At 37.4% G+C, this 16,279-nt stretch overlaps 1 protein-coding gene across 4 annotated transcripts; it reads right to left on the reverse strand.

Annotated features, from left to right (window-relative positions):
- Window positions 1–211: 211 nt before the first annotated feature.
- LOC127966550 (uncharacterized protein KIAA1958) lies at window positions 212–16,112 on the reverse strand. Of its 4 annotated transcripts, XM_052567610.1 has the most exons (6): window positions 15,917–16,100; window positions 12,754–13,762; window positions 9,453–9,500; window positions 8,719–8,838; window positions 8,325–8,642; window positions 5,855–7,275 (listed from the first exon to the last, which is right to left on the reverse strand). In XM_052567610.1, exons 1-6 carry the CDS (start codon window positions 15,920–15,922, stop codon window positions 7,091–7,093), a joined length of 1,686 nt encoding a protein of 561 aa, XP_052423570.1. In that variant the 5' UTR covers window positions 15,923–16,100; the 3' UTR covers window positions 5,855–7,090. The 4 variants fall into 4 exon arrangements, with proteins under 4 accessions (XP_052423568.1, XP_052423567.1, XP_052423569.1 ...); XM_052567609.1 differs by lacking the exons at window positions 5,855–7,275; window positions 8,325–8,642; window positions 8,719–8,838; window positions 9,453–9,500 and adding exons at window positions 3,256–4,010; window positions 4,211–4,417; window positions 4,552–4,731 and having other exon boundaries at window positions 15,917–16,112; XM_052567608.1 differs by lacking the exons at window positions 5,855–7,275; window positions 8,325–8,642; window positions 8,719–8,838; window positions 9,453–9,500 and adding an exon at window positions 212–2,611 and having other exon boundaries at window positions 15,917–16,112.
- Between the last annotated feature and the right edge of the window lie 167 nt (window positions 16,113–16,279).

Consider the following 16,279-nt stretch of genomic DNA (forward strand, 5'->3'; position numbering starts at 1 on the left):
CAATAGTTTACTAAAGTCAATTTTTTTTCACCATTCCAAAGGCACGGGTCAATAATAAAGCAAAATAATTTGCAATATTTTATATTTGCAACTAAATGTGTAACGAAGTAGTTAAACATGTTATGGATGTCAAGTAGAATTATGTGGTCCACAAAAATCTTAGTTCTAAAACTAAGCCGTGTCAGATTAAAACCCGAAAGAAAAAAAATCTGACTTTATTCGGATCACAGGGTTGCTTTATTTATGGTAGTATTAACCATTTTGTTTGTTTTTGTAACCCTAAATAATCCTTGTTGTGTATGTTCTAGAATAAATTATATAATATCAGGCACATATGTTGAACAGGCACATAACTGTAACATATCTAACACACACAGTATCTAACAATGACCCATTTCTGATAAGTGCTCACTATTGAAGAGAACATCTACATTAACACAGAACATTTCCAAAACGAGAATATATACGAGTAATAGCAGGAGTAGTTCCACTACATTCATAAGTTTACAACATATATGGAATAACTGGACCGACATATTAGCTTCAATGTCAAACTCGCAATTGTTGCCATACGTAGTAAAAATACCATAACACAAAATTAGCATCCAAATGCCTTAAGATGACTTAAAACTGCACTGGATAGAGAACATTTTGCATTGCACAGAAGACAAGTGTAGTTACAATATAATCAAGACAAAAAGACAACATAGTTTCATACACAGAAACAACAATTAAGACTTACCTTAAAGAGCATTGAGACGTGAAACATGATGGCCTATGTCAGTCATACAACTGAATTTAAAGCTGCCGTATGTTTTCTAACGATAAATTGCTTCCTCCCGTACCATGCAGCCATTTGTAGACTAACTTAGGAGTGTAAACACAGTGACTCTGTGGCCCTTTCTTGGTTTATTCAAGCCATACATAAAAAAAGAGATATCCATTAGCATTCCCATTTATCCAAAAGGCAGTTGCTCAGCTGGCGCAAGACCTCTGTAAGAATCCACTTTCTTTGAACATGGACACAGACTTTTTTTCTGATCCAATCATTTGAGCTGGGAATGCCATGTGACTAATAACTCTGGAGCCCCTGCAAAATTACACTGAGACATGCAGACAACACTGATTGGCTGATGGCACCACGAAAACATGCATAGTCCCAAGCCCTTCACAAGCGACTATCCTGAGTGACACAAAAGGCAGCAGACTGGGGAGAAATATATGTTCATTAGAGGCTTGAAGAGCCCTCCAAATTGTCACTTGGCAAATATAAGGTTATCAGAAAACAGATCATTTTAAATGGAAAAAAAAATGGCACTTCATGTCCGAAAGTTGGTTAACTCCTGGTGTAGGCATCTGTCAACAGTGGCTAACTGAACCTTCCTAATCACCCGAACCTTGGCTGATTGGTTTAAGCTGTCCAAAACATCAACTTCTTGTTCACCAAATGCCATGCATTTGGGTCGGGACTACCTGCTTGTCCAAAAAATGGAAGACAGAAGAGGTGTTTGGGAAACTTGCTTGGAAACAGCAGATCGGTTTGATGCTACTAGTGGCTCAAAAGTGACACTTCAGCTTTAAGCAGAGTCAGTAGAGTCAAAAGAACCAGTAATGACAAAGTTGGTGCTGCCAGGATGGGAACTCCCTGACTGGACGGCTTGTTGCCTGAGGTCATTGCAGATCAGGACTAGCTGATTGCTCTGGGCCTCGGACAAGGAGCTGCAACTCTGGTAAACACTGAAATTGGTCTTTCTCCCTGGAATGTTGCCTTTCTCACACATGGTCTTCACCATCTTTGCTAATTTGTTCTTTCCCAGAGCTTGGCAGTTGTACCAATGCAGGGCGGCGAGGTTGACCACAGGCTTGATGGAGAGATAAAAGGGGGCATCTTCAAAGAGCATTGCTTGAGGTCTGCGCTGAGCGTATTCCTTGTAGTCCTGCACAGGGCAGGTTTGAGGAGCATGCGGGGTAGCGTAGATGTGGCACTCGGTTGTGGACCTTCGGTTTCTGGCATTAGGGTCAGTAAAATCCTGGTAGGTCCACTCCAGACACTCTAGTCCTGTTTCTGTGGTGAGCAAACGCACATCTCCCCATTTGAGCGTGGAGCTATGGAAGCCTGTACAGTGGCCAAAAGCCTTGGTGTTGTTGAGCCACACCAGGTTAAGGAGACCCTCAGGGTTGAAGCGACTCAGAAGCCCCCGTTTCCTTAGAAGCAATTCATCAGCAAAGGTCAACTTCATTGACTTGTGGGGTTTGTTGCCTTTGCCTTTGAACTTGAGCTCCAGCTGCTTTTGCTTGAGGGCATCCTGGGATCTCTGGAACTCCCGGTCTCTTGTAATGCTGTAGGCGTAGTGATGCTCCTTCAGATAACGCTCCAGTCCACATTGGTAGTTGGCCAGGCTGTTGGGCTCATACTCCGAGCCATCCCTTTGGCGTGCATCCACGAAGAAGGAGGCCAAGTAGATGTCCAACTCTTGGCAGGGGATGAAGTATATCTCTCTGGTCTCGTTGGGATACTTAGAAACCAGGAAGTCCCGAAAGTTGCGAAGAGCTGTTTGGGTGCTGCGAATGGTCTTCTCGTTCTGTTCTCGGTATGCTCTTTCATCCATATCTGCTGAAATGGAAGAAGGTAGTGTTTTCATATGTAATACAAAACAAAACTTAGAAAACAAAATGGACTTCAGTTAGGGTAGACTGCATATTTAGTTTGACATGAATGGAAATACATTTCTGTCTCTCAGTAAAGGATACACATACAGATCAAAAATGGTTTAAAATTAGTGGTCACCAACCCTAGTTCTCAGTTACCCTCAACTCTACACATTTTGTATGTTTCCCTAAACAAGCTCACCTAAATCTACTCAACAGCTCATTGGTAGAGACTCCAAGACATGAAATGAGTGTCAGATAAGAGAGACATATAAAATGTGTACTGTCGAGGGCACTCCAGGGCCAGGGTTGGAGGCCAAGGGTCTAAAGTAAACATCAATAGCTTTTTGTCCATAAGGTGTTTTTGGAAAGACAAGGTTTTTAAAGGGGTAACAAGATTTTCAAGGCACAATACATTTGACAGACTGTACCATATTAAATATAAGAGGACTATCCTGACTATGCTCCATTTCTCAGATTCCATTGGGGTACAGTCCAATCCTTAGGTAAAGGTTTCTAATCTCTGACTCTGTATTGGTTGTAGTGCTGACTGAGTTATACGTTTTCAAAATAATTTTTCCAATAAAATACAGAAGCATCTCAATATTGTGATATTCTGTTTATTACTCACAGTAACAGTCATTGAACCCACTGGTTCATACAATGTAGTGTAACATTACGCATTTATTTTTCACAGTCTGCACCTTGACAATCTTACTACGTGACACAAATCTGCTATTCAGAGAGGAACAGGTGAGCATGCAATCATAGTAATTAATATCAGTATTACCTATTTACCACTGAAATAAATACTGGTCAGACAAAATGATACTGATTCAAGGCATACAAAACAAGTATTTGATTCCAATAATAAAACAAATTGGCAAACAACAACTGATTGAAAGTTTCCAATAAATGTGCTGCCATACATTCCTCACTTTGTGATGGATTATGGCTAAGGACAAAAGAGATCAAGGCCAAAATGTGACGAGAAATACTAATGTTCTTTTAGAGTGGTCACATGTCCACTGTAAATCAGATAAGGTAAATGTTTTATTTGCTGACGATTGGTAGAAGCTCTCCCTTTGCTTTCATGCTTTTAATCTTGGCTTTGATGCTGTCGTCCATGGCCTGGCGGCATCTGACTGCATAGTGGGCCAATGTTTCCTCCTTCTCGTCCCATGGAGGCAGAGCGTGGAAGACTTCAGGAGCCGCCAAGCTCAGTTCTGCAATGGCTGCTGTTCTCGAAATGGTATTGCGGTCGACGCCAACTCTATCAAAAGCCACTTTCATGGACACGCTACGTCGAAACTCTTGCAGTGCCGCCATATATCGTGCAATCACGCCCACAACATTTTTCACTGAAAAACAGTAACAGAATTCTTAAGTGAAACTGTACACACTGGGACAAAATTTAACTTGAGCGCAAATCAAAATCTAGCATTAATACTCATTAATACTCATTAATAATGAGTTAAAAGTTAACAAATCCCAGTTTATCTATTGAGCCCATCTAAAATAGCTAGACTTTGGATCCCAATCCCAGTCTTACAGTACTTACTTCGGACACGTGTGTTCTCGCCGTCTCTGCTTCTCTTTGATGAAATCTTGATGGTCCTCTGCCTGTCCAGTGGATGCAACTCCACTTCCTCAAAAGAGTCAAAGAGGGCTGGTGGGTCAAACACAGCGCCCTCTTCAGGAATGGAGGCGATAATCTGATGTGAGCTTCCTGGCTCCATCTGACTTGATGAAAGTGTCCTTCTTTTATCTACCAATCGAAGAAAACAAGACAATCCTTATCCAAATTACAACCTGCATTCGGATCTCCATGCTTCCATTCATATCATAAAATCTAGGTATTATCCAGAAATGGCGTATGATGGGACTGTAAGGAGGAGTCACCTGGTCGTAGCTGGTCTTGCAGGAAGTCACAGATGAGCTCAGCCTTCTTGGTGAGTTCCTGTTGCAGAAGCTCTTTGTCTTGCTTCAGGCTGCTGATGGTTTCACCCATCAACTCATTTTTGCTTCTCTCAGCCTGCAGTAGTGCTTTCAGTCTCTCTATTTCATACACAGCTGGAGAAACTGTTTGAAATAGAAACAGAGCTTTACCTCATGGGGTCCTTCTACCTCTGGAAAGATATATCTAAATGTAATTTTGAGCGCTAATCTGAAATTTGCTAAAAAAAAAAAATACTAAACAGAAAACAAAGAAATACGTGGCTAGTGGTAAACATTTAGGCCTGCCATCTGATTTAAACAATTGAATTAATTACAAGACATTTTGATTTATTATCCAAATTAATCACTGTTAACTACATACGGTATATCTACAGCAATCTGTGGTTTACAGGACATTCATCCATTCAATTTGTAATGTTTATCTTATTTGTTTCATGTGCATCTTACTGTTTTTTTAGCGTCTTACATCATGATTGTTGTTGTTTTTTGCAACTTGACTTTACTGCACTGTAGCAGTATGTCAGTACGCACTATTTTGGCAAATTTGTATTGCATATTTTTTTACTTTTGTTTCTATCACAACACCCAGCTCATACATGCTTAGTGTGAATAATGTAAAAAAGTATCTATTTTTATTTGAACCCAAATGCATCTCACCTATACAAAATATTTTTTCAATGTTATAAGAAGTTTATTCTGATTGACTGCCATGCAAAATCTTCAAATGCGATCCATTTATCATTGCTTTTGTAGTTAGTTTTTGATTTTACTCGATTTAAAAACTTCCCCAGAGATTTCTTTGCCTTTGTTTGGGTTGTTTTAAATGTAGATTTAACTCTCGAATTCTTATTTAAATGCCTTTTCTTTAAGTGGGTTTATTTTAGCCACTTCTACAATGAGTATTCAAATGAATTATAAATATAAATTACGCTGTTGCTCTTTTGACAGCTTTTATTGTCCTCATTTGTTAGTTGCTTGGGATAAAAGCGTCTACTAAATGGAATTGTAAATTAATTTTGTGATTACATTAAAAAACATAATTTGAAAAGACCATACAACCACCTCAAAGTAATGCTATCAAATCAAAGACGCAGACTAGCAAAAGCAAAATTAAAATAAAACAAAATACATTGAATTAAGAAGCAGTCACTAAAAGACTCCTACCTTATAATATAAGATGCCATATGCAAAAATGCAGATTAATCAGAGCAATTGATTCAAAGACAAAAACAGATCACGGACAAAATTTGGTCATTGATTTTATTGTAACACATCAGAAAAATGACAAATAAGACCACTTAAGACACCAGGATGATGGAGCATTTACACACTTGAAAATAAACATCAGGTTTGTTGTATAAGTGCTAAAATAAGGGCAAGTTCAGCATCAGTGTGAAGGTACAGAACAAGACACTTTTAATCCCATCCATTATGAGAAGACTCTTCTCTCATAACCATAATAAATGCTAATGTCATCTTTTTTCTCTTTACAATAAACACTTGTGGACAACGTGATATACCTACCTAGTTTTATTTTATTTTTTTATTGTAAGAAACATAATACTTGATTGTAAAAAGTGATCTGACTAGCTGAGCCTTCCAATGTTTTAAAGTCTCCTTTTCTAATGCCATCCACTCCAGGAAATTTTGTATATGTGTGAGCCCTTGAGTGACGTTTTCATTACACACTCATTGCAACACCTCACAGTAAGAAATTCCGAAATATCAAGAATGAACACAGTTGTTGAAAATTGTCTGAATGTTTATACCGAATAATCTCTCGCAGTCTCTCATTTTATATGCTGTTAAATGCTGATTGGTCAACATGAAATCACTTAGGTAAAACTTACAAATGCAATACAAAAGAGCGGAGTAATAAAACTTTGTTGGATGCTTATAAATATCTAAAATCTCCATTTTTCTCTCAGTCATGCAAAAGGAATGATGCAATTAGTGTGATGCTGCTAAATAAAACAGATCATTTCATGGAACCAGCAGAGGAAGAAATTAAGATAAAACAATAAAATACAGTTTAAGCTGGTTTTGATATAGTGATAATTCACATTTGTATATTTAAAGATATTAGATATGAGTAAAAACCATTAGAATGGTTTGACCAAACTCAAAATATCTTGATTGTTACAATGCTACATGACTTAAAGCACTAGACTAATCTAAAGGTTTAAATGGTTATAAACAGGTTTGTGTTGACTAAACAAGTCAATAGTCAGTAACTATCACAGTATAGATAATGTAGGTTTTGTTGAAATGAATGGAATAGAAAAAGTTCATGTGTCTGACCGTGAATCATTCATCTTTTAGTGCTGTTGCTGAACTGAATCAACTTTAAACGATTCCAGACTGAATCGTTCATGTCCTAGACACAGCTTTCATTCAACCGCTGGCCAAAACACGGTTTTATTTTCATTTCCTTTATAATAATAGCATTTGTCTGTGAGTGGAATTTTTTTGGGATCAGCAGTTACATATAGGAAGGGTCATTTTTGCCTGAAGATTGTTCGTCACAAAAAATAAAGGACTCTTGGGAAGTTTCTTGCTTCTTTTTTTGACCGATTCGAAGCCTGCATTTATTAATACAGGCCTTCTTCAGTTTAGACGATTCCACGGGTGTCCATCCGTCTATTGTAGAACAACGCAGAACATATGCTGCAAAGAAAGAAAAAAAAGGAAAATTACATTTGAATGAAAAATATTTTAGGGAAAACAACAACAGTGAGTGAAGGCTTTGAGACAAACTCAAAAAGTCACATGATTGGTCTTTGAAATATAAAGAATATTCACCAAATGAACTACATGAAATGATTGAATGCATTTTATTAAAATGTAAATAATCTTAAAGTAATATCTGAATAGTGTCTGATTTAAACTGCAGTAGCAGAAATCTGTTGAAGTTGAATCAGTTCTGTGAATCAGTCAGTTTCAATCAATTGATTCAAACTTTGACTCAATTAGTATCATCTCTCAAAAAATATTGTATTTCTCAACATTGCAATAAAATATATATACTGGTCATTGCTATTATGCATGGTTATATCAGCGCAGTTAAATATATATATAAAAAAATATCTTTATTTAGTGAAAAACAGCATTGTTGTGGTCTATAACACTATAAATCTACCTGATGGTTCTGAAAAAAAAATAAAAATAAAATAATTTTATCCATTTAGAGTGTAAATTTTAAGATATCAGCGAAAAATCAGCTGAAGGCTGATCGATAATATTTTGTCACGTCTCTTCTGCTCACAAAGACTGCATTTATTTCAGCAAAAACACAGTTAAATCAGTGATATTGTGAAATATTATTACAATTTAAAAGAACTGTTTTGCATTTGAATACATTTAGAAATGTATTTGATTCCTTTGATTTAAAGCTGAATTTTCAGCATAATTTCTCCAGTCTTCAGTGTCACATGATCCTTCAGAAATCATAATGATATGCAGATTTGCTGCTCATTTCTTATTATTCTTGATAATGAAACTGATATTAATATTTGTAGTAGTATTGTCATTGATATTAACATTTTTGTGGAAAGTATAACAGGGTTCTTTGATGAATAGAAGCAATGTACAATTGCACAAAAAAAGCAAAAAAAAAGGAAGTGAAAAATCAGTAGAACGAAGAAAAAAAAACCACACAGCCCTAAATCATCCTGAGGTTATCAGTAAAAGCTGTCTGTCCCGTTTCAACTACTCACACATAATCCCATCCACTCTTCTTCTGTCCAAGATCTTTTTCCCATCTGGGACTTTCCCCCTCTTCCCGAAAGCGACGGCTCCGTTCAGATCCTCCTCGCTGAAGAAGTGCTCGAACAGCAGGTGGAAGAGTCTCATGCTGTCCTGCCGGGACTCCTGCAGCATGGACGCCAGCTTGTAGTGCGGCAGGTAGAGTCCGCTCCCCGGAAACAGCTCCTGCTCCCCGAGCCGGGCCGGACTGGACAGAGGCATCTGCGTCCGCTCGTGAAACACCAGGATCCGATCAATGACCGTCTGCAGGTTCTGTAGAGTTATCGTATCTGCGCAGATCACGAGACATGCATTAAAAAGAGCTCCCCTGCCCAAACGGACACAGTCGAGGTTCTGCTGGCTCACCTATGCCTGTTATAAACTCTTCCAGGTGTTTTCTCTCTTCAAAATACCTCTCATTGTTTGGACTGAGATCTGACGGGCAGAACTGCTCTTCTGAGCCGTGTGCGGCTGGAATCAGATGCTCTGTAATACATCAAATGAGCGTTTTAGGAGCTTTAATAGAGGACGAGCTCTTCTGTCCCGACCAATCAGCAGGCAGGGACCAGATCACCACACACCTCAAACGACATGCTTTTCCCACACCACATCACAGGAAAGGACCGGTCTGTATTGAGTCCACAGACAATAAAGCCTTTTTGAGCAGAGAGATTTTATTTTATTTGCCATGATGCAAAGTTTGCTCCAAATTCATTTGCCTCATGCAAATTCATCCATTGTAGAAATAAATACAGAGGATAATTTCGACTGGCGCACCACAGCACAGCTGCAGTGTTAAGGAGAAGATCACAAAACCTGTCACTTTAAATGCAAGCGAAAACATCAGTGACTGTTAAGATCGTTCGCATTCTGACATTAATAAATATATGTATATGTAAATAAAATGTAATTAAATTGCAGTAACAAGAATATGTCTTTGTAACACCTTAAAAAATGTGCATGCAAAACCCTAACCCTAACTCTAAGGTAAATATGAGCAGGATAGGTTATTGACAGGTTTTGTGAGATTTACCAATTAGTATAAAACTGCAATATTTTTTAGAGCTTAACAGGTTCTTGCACAAAAAAACAAAACTAACCATGGAGGGCTTTCAAAATCACAGCGTAATCCATCTTCTCCTGTGAACCTGGAAACAGAACACAATTATAGTTTGTCCACCATAAAGAGATCTTAATAGTATCTTTAAAGCGTCTCAATGCATGCTTATGATAAAACACACAATCATATGACATTAAATCTACTGACATCCATTTCCCTCTCAATAAAGAGAGGAGGTGTCATGAAAACTCACCTGTTATGTTCGTTCGGTTTATTTGGAGTTAAAGCAATAACAGCCTCATCCATTTCCATCTGGACTGAAATGTCAAATATCCCCAGAGACTCTTGGGAAAACAGCTTAATGCCTTATTGCAGAATGGGAGAGGACGCCATCTCATTAACTAGCGTAACCCAGACTAAATCACTGCCTGCGTCATAGGGAGTTTACTCATGACATGAAGAGAGAGGTGCTCACTTCCCAGGAAACTGAATTTTAACATGAAAAAGTAATCATCGTTAAGCACAAGTCTAGAATTAATGGAACAAATTTAAACCACAATGTAAAAGATATTTTATATATATATATATATATATATATATTACCAGGCCCTCTCTCGACGCAACTGTTAGAAGAGATGATGCAATGAAAAAAAGAAATTGCATTGCACATATGAGAAAGTCACATCTGCATTTGATTTCTCGGTTTCATCTGTTTTAAGGCGTAATGCCTCTCAGCTGGAGGCCCGGAATAATAATGTTCAACCAGCTTTAATAAAATGAGGAAAACTTCTGCATTACCTTGTTATGAAATCAAACATTTGCAGCAAAAAAAAAAAATGTTTTTTTTAAATGGAGTACTATGGACGGATGACATTACAGAAGAACATGGCCTAAATCAGTTTCTAATGTGATACATCCAGTTATGGCCAATGAAAATTATTCTTCTAGTCCCGATGCAAATGTTGCATTTGAAAGGTTTATATACACTGAACAAAATTCTAAATGCGACACTTCAGTTTTTACCCCCACTTTTCGTGAGCTGAACTCAAAGATCTGAGACTTTTCCTATGTACACAAAAGGCCTATTTCCCAATATTCCACAACAGCCGAAAGCTGCACGTTTGTAAAAAACAGTTCCGTCCAGTCATTTTAACTTCAAACCGTTACTTTTGGTCTCTGGCCAAAATATGAGTTCATTCTCCAAATGCCCATCCCATGTTGTGTCCCACATCAAAATCCACCCACATATTTGTTAAGAACTGTTGAGATCTGTTTGGGCTTGCAAATAGTGTTTGATCTATGGAGATTTCTTTCCTGATTAAGATATTTTTTTCACTGGTGGAAAAACTATATTTTGGATAAAGGACTTGAATTTTAGGAAAAGTTTGAAGTTAAAATGGACTTATTTCTTACAAACACACAGCTGATGGACTGGAGTGTTGTGGATTATTGTGCTGTTTTTATCAGCTGTTTGGACTCTCATGCTGACGGCACCCATTCACTGCAGAGGATCCTCTGGTGCACAAGTGATGTAATGCTACATTTCTCCAAATCTGATGTAGAGACAAACCCATCTACATCTTGGATAGCCCGGGAGTGAGTACATTTCAGCAGATGTTCAGTTTTTTGTGAACTATTCCTTTTAAAGAAGACATTTAGGCAAAAGGAAATGCTCTCTCCAAACTCAAATCATTGCTTGGGTGCAGCATTCTTCATTTTGGCCAGGTTTGAATCCCTTCTGAGGTTTAAGAAACGCCCGTCTGTTTCATGTCCATTGTGTAGTGTTGGGTTACACTTCTGCGGTGTAATAAATCCAATTCATGGCATTGACTGAGACGACGTCATGAATAGAATTAAGATCAATACCAGGCAGCTCACAGCACTCACACAAACACATGCACAATACATTAACCTTCTGTGTTTGTCTGCTATATCTATGTACTGTAAGTTCATCATAAATATGGATTTCTTTGTTCAGGCTATTTAATTGAGTTAAAATGATTTGATTTGCATTTAGTGTCTGATTGCTGTTAGGCACAAAAGTGCATGGCATGATGAAATAATCATGCAGACGCATTCAATTTGCATTCAGCAATGTTCAAAGCAAACTGAATGTACATTTCATGAGGCATCAGCTCTGCCTCTGAAGCGCTGAACAACTGAGCGATGTAGGATTTTCAGTTATTCTATTATTTATAGCACCTTATGTTCGCTCTGAGATCATTAAAAGGTCTTATGTTCATTTCATGCAAACAAAGGCTCGACAGACAAAAAGACATATACATGAATTCAATTCTATATAGTCACTGCAACCAGTAATATATATCTTTGCATTAGATAACAAAATATCGATCCAAGACTCATCATCTCAAAAGACAATGGACAAGCATGCCTTTCAAGCAAAAAAATAATAATTATATATATATATAACAATTTAAATAAAAAACTATAGTTAAGAGTATGACAAGTAAGAGTGTGCAAGATAAAGAAGAAAAGAATCCTTTTGTTCAAAACGATTTTATGTTCTTAGAAACGTAGTCTGTGTATTCATGCTGGTTTTATACGTTTATTTTTTAATTTCTGAGTGTTTATACTCTCTCTTTCTCTCTCTATATATTTCTATATCTATATCATGTAGATATATTTAATGCCTGGTGTAATAAAGTAAAAAATTAAACCTTATATATAAAGTATTAATGTATATAAAAAAAAGTATTTGTGAGTGTCTTAAACGTTATTTTCAAATACCATGTGACTTTGTTGCAGTATTGTTATTGTTAACTAAAACTAAGAAAAATAAATATTTTTAAGTAACTGAAATAAAAAGTTAAAATATAAAAAAAACTTAAACTTTAGAAAAACAAGAATTAGAGATGTTGCCTTTACAAAATGAATTAAAAAAATAAATTAAAGCTGAATATAAATATTAAAAAGAAAGGACAAAACAAAATTACTAAACTGTGCTAAACAAGAAAATCTAAAATTATATAAAAAGGCCTAAATAAATAGGAAATATGAATAAATACACAAATAAATAAACAAAGCTACAATAACACAATTTTGTTGGTCATGCCAACATTAAGTGTAGCAGTTAATTTTTTCTTCTTCTAAGAAATAATAAAAGATTATGCCAATTAATATCTTTAATTAATAACTGTTTTAAATAAAATAGCGACAGGCTACTACAACAACAACAAAAAAAGACCAATTTGTTAAAAGTAACCCCAAAAAGTGCCGTTTGGAGAAAATCTTGCTGATGTCGCATGCGTGTAATATTGTGTTATCCAATGCAACGATATTCAGAGATGTTCTCATCACAGACTCCAGATAAGGCTCTTTACCTGAGTTGTCCGCTCGAGCTTCTGTATTAAGTGTTTGTGCTGCTAGAAGATCCATCTCAGGGTTCACCCCCACAGAAGCCTCTCCGTAAGACAAGGAAGGCCTGGGATACTCGTCCCTGTGCAGCACCCCCATAGCGTCAATCCTTCCCGAATGAGGCAAGCTGGCCAAACTCTGACTGCAAGCTGGGTTCGAGTTCACCTGCATTTTGTTCTGGGTCACGTGGAACGGTGCACGCAGGGGTTTGATCATAGACGAAGGGGAGCCGTCCAGCGGTGACGAGGACACCATCATGGAGTCCCCGTCTACTGAGGAAGGCTTCTGGGACATCGCAGACCTGGATGATGGGGTGGTGTGGACGTTGGGTTTGGGTGACTGTGTGGTGAGCTTCACATCCGAGCTGCTGGGCATCTGAGGGTTGGCCACACTGTAATAGTCTTCGCCTCTCTCCTGTTTGATTTTCTTCAACGCCGGGTCAGTGCTGTCCTCGGCCCCCGATCTTTTCCTGGGCGTGATATTTGAGGCGTGATGGAAGTCGGAGTCGTTGTCTTCGTCGGTGGCCGAGGACTCGCAGACGATGTCGTACAGGTGGCTGTTGTAGTCCTCGCCGTTGTCGTCCATCTCGGACGGCTCGCTGCAGTTGGAGATGTCGCAGGAGTCGTGGATCTGACTGGGGTCGCCCTTGTTTTTGGCGGCGCTGCCGAGGAAGCGCTCTGAGGTGTTCTGCATGACGGAGACCGCCTGGATCATGCTGTCCGTGTTGATGCTTCGGCTCTCTAGGTTGCGTTCCTTGTTAGTCTTTTTGCAGGTGGTGTTGAGGGGCCAGTGGTAGGCGTGCCCCGCGCTGCAGCCCCACAGGGCCGTGAGGGTCCCGTGAGAGCCCTCGTTCAGCATGTGTTTGAGGTTGGGGATCAAGGTGCAGATCGTCCCGTGACTGTGGGCCCATTTGACCAGTTTAGCCAGACTGTCAGAGGAAGTGTGCAAACAGTCCTCCATGTTGAGCCTCCTCCCCTGAGATGACAAAAGGTATTCGTTTTTCAATACTATATTTGTTTTTTTGTGTATGATATACAGTTGAGGCCAAAAGTTTTCACCCCCCTTTCAAATTCTGCAAAATGTTAATTATTTGACCAAAATAAGAGGGATCATACATGTTGTCGTTTATTTAGTACTGACCTGAATAAGATATTTCACATAAAAGATGTTTACATAAGGCCCACGAGAGAAAACTAAAGCTGGATTTATAAAAAATGATCCAGTTCACAAGTTTGCATGTACACTTGATTCTTAATACTGTGTTGTTACCTGAATGATCCACAGCTGTGTTTTTTTTTTTTTATTGGTGTTGTTCATGAGTCCCTTGTTTGTCCTGAACAGTTAAACTGCCTGCTGTTCTTCAGAAAAATCCCTCAGCTCCCACAAATGCTTTGCTTTTCCAGCATTTTCGTGTTTTTGAAACCTTTCAAACAATGACTATATGATTTGGAGATCCATCATTTTACACAGATTCTGAAAGGGGGACGTAAACTTTTGACCTCAACTGTACTCAGTCAACATGAAATGGCATTAAAATGCATTAAGAAAACAGATGGGACAAATTTTCATTTCGTGCCAACTTTAAAGAAAAAGGTCGACAAAAAATTCAATTCAACTTTTTAGTTACATTTTTGAAATTGTTAGGCTGACAATATGATTTTAAGAAAAAAGCTAAATAAATTTTTGTTTTTTTACAGATAAACACTTATAAACCATATAAACCATGGATTATGAAATCAGTCTACTCATTTACAATAAAGTGCAGTGACATTACGGAATGATAAAATGATTAATCATTAATTTTTCAGTACAAATGTTTATTATTATTATTATTATTTTGGCTTATAATAAACTTATAGTCATCATGAAGTGGCAGCTGAAACCATTTTTACTGACATAATGTTTACAATAACATCAAGATGCATTAGGAAAAAAACAACAACTTTATTTTGAATTTCAATGCCGATTTTAAATAAAAGGTTGGCATAAATTAATATTTTTGTTACATTTTAAATTCTAATTTCATTTTTATCTTAAATTGTTAAGATAATAGTTAGTGATAATTGTCATTAGTTGTCACAAAGCAAATATACGCCTAGTATTTTTAAAAATAAAATAAAATAAAAATAATAATAATAATTTCGGCCAGGACTTGATTTTACCAACAAAATGAGACCACCAATGTGTCCTTAGTACGCAAGTTAGAAAGCCTCAAATTTCTAAGCAATCCAATTTAAAGTATTTTGATTTAATAAACAACAGGGTTCAATAATCAAACAACTACTTCATAAAGAGGTTATGCTTCCAATGATTGGATGAAGGTAAGTTGAAGAGGACTAAATGACTTGGGAACATTTTTTTAAGTGGAGAAGTGTTTCATTGGAATTATATTATGATATATTAGTTATGTTATTATAATATCTTATAATAAAAAAATAAGTATAAATTGTTCACAACAGCAGCCAGACGCATTTAGAATACAGATTGGGTGAATTTCCATTATCGACATTAATTCAAGATTTGAATGAAATTTTTCAAATTTGACTTTGGTCTTAAATTTGTAGGTTAATAATAATATTAAAAAACTCAATCTTTTAAAATAAAAATGTCAAGGTTCAGATTAAAATCGGCTGGTCATTTACAACACATTCTGGTACAGTGATGCATGTTGATATACAACCAATAATTAATATTTATACTGTATTCTAAAGCACTTCCGATATGGCATTTTTTCACACAAGTTTAAAAAACAAAACAAAACATGGAATTTCCAAAGTAACATTACTGTTATTATTATTGTTTTATTAGTCGAATAAGCTGAAGACACACCCCTGTCATCCACATCGCCGCCCACAGCCATTGTTTTACTACATTAGTCTGTTCTCTTCAGTTATGAGACACATAAAGCGCTGATATCTGATGTCTTATCTTCCAAACAGCGCGACTCTGTCTGAAACACGAGCGAGCCGCGACGTACACCGCGATTCTGCTCTTCACAGACGCGTTTATAGCGGGGACGTTACAAAACTGTGCTCCCTACAGACAGCTGCATCAGTGTTGACACCGAGTCCACGAGTCTGATGATCTGCATCAACACAAAGAGCCCAAATCATCATCCTGTAACGTTACCTTCATACGGAGAATCAGCTCCGGTGTCCGCTCACGCGCGGTGCTCGCTGCCTCTTTGTTCGATATCAAGCATCATTTGTCACTGCAAACCCCTCATTTGTCCGCGGTTCTTCTACATTTGACAGTATTTTATACAAAAGCCATTAATTTTGCTTTTAATGGACGTGCAGAGGGTACTTCCGCTATCACCGGAAGTACGTGTACGAGATATATGATATGGCAATATGCAAGTATGAAATTCATATTTTATTTATTACACAACCATGCATGACAGAACGGAATATTTCCGTCAAAACATCCATTTGCATTTACAATTGTAACTATACTAGTGGCAAAAAAAAAAACTTTATATAGGAATGTTAA

Source organism: Carassius gibelio, chromosome B10, assembly GCF_023724105.1.
Source record: "Carassius gibelio isolate Cgi1373 ecotype wild population from Czech Republic chromosome B10, carGib1.2-hapl.c, whole genome shotgun sequence".
NCBI classification, from domain to species: domain Eukaryota; kingdom Metazoa; phylum Chordata; class Actinopteri; order Cypriniformes; family Cyprinidae; genus Carassius; species Carassius gibelio.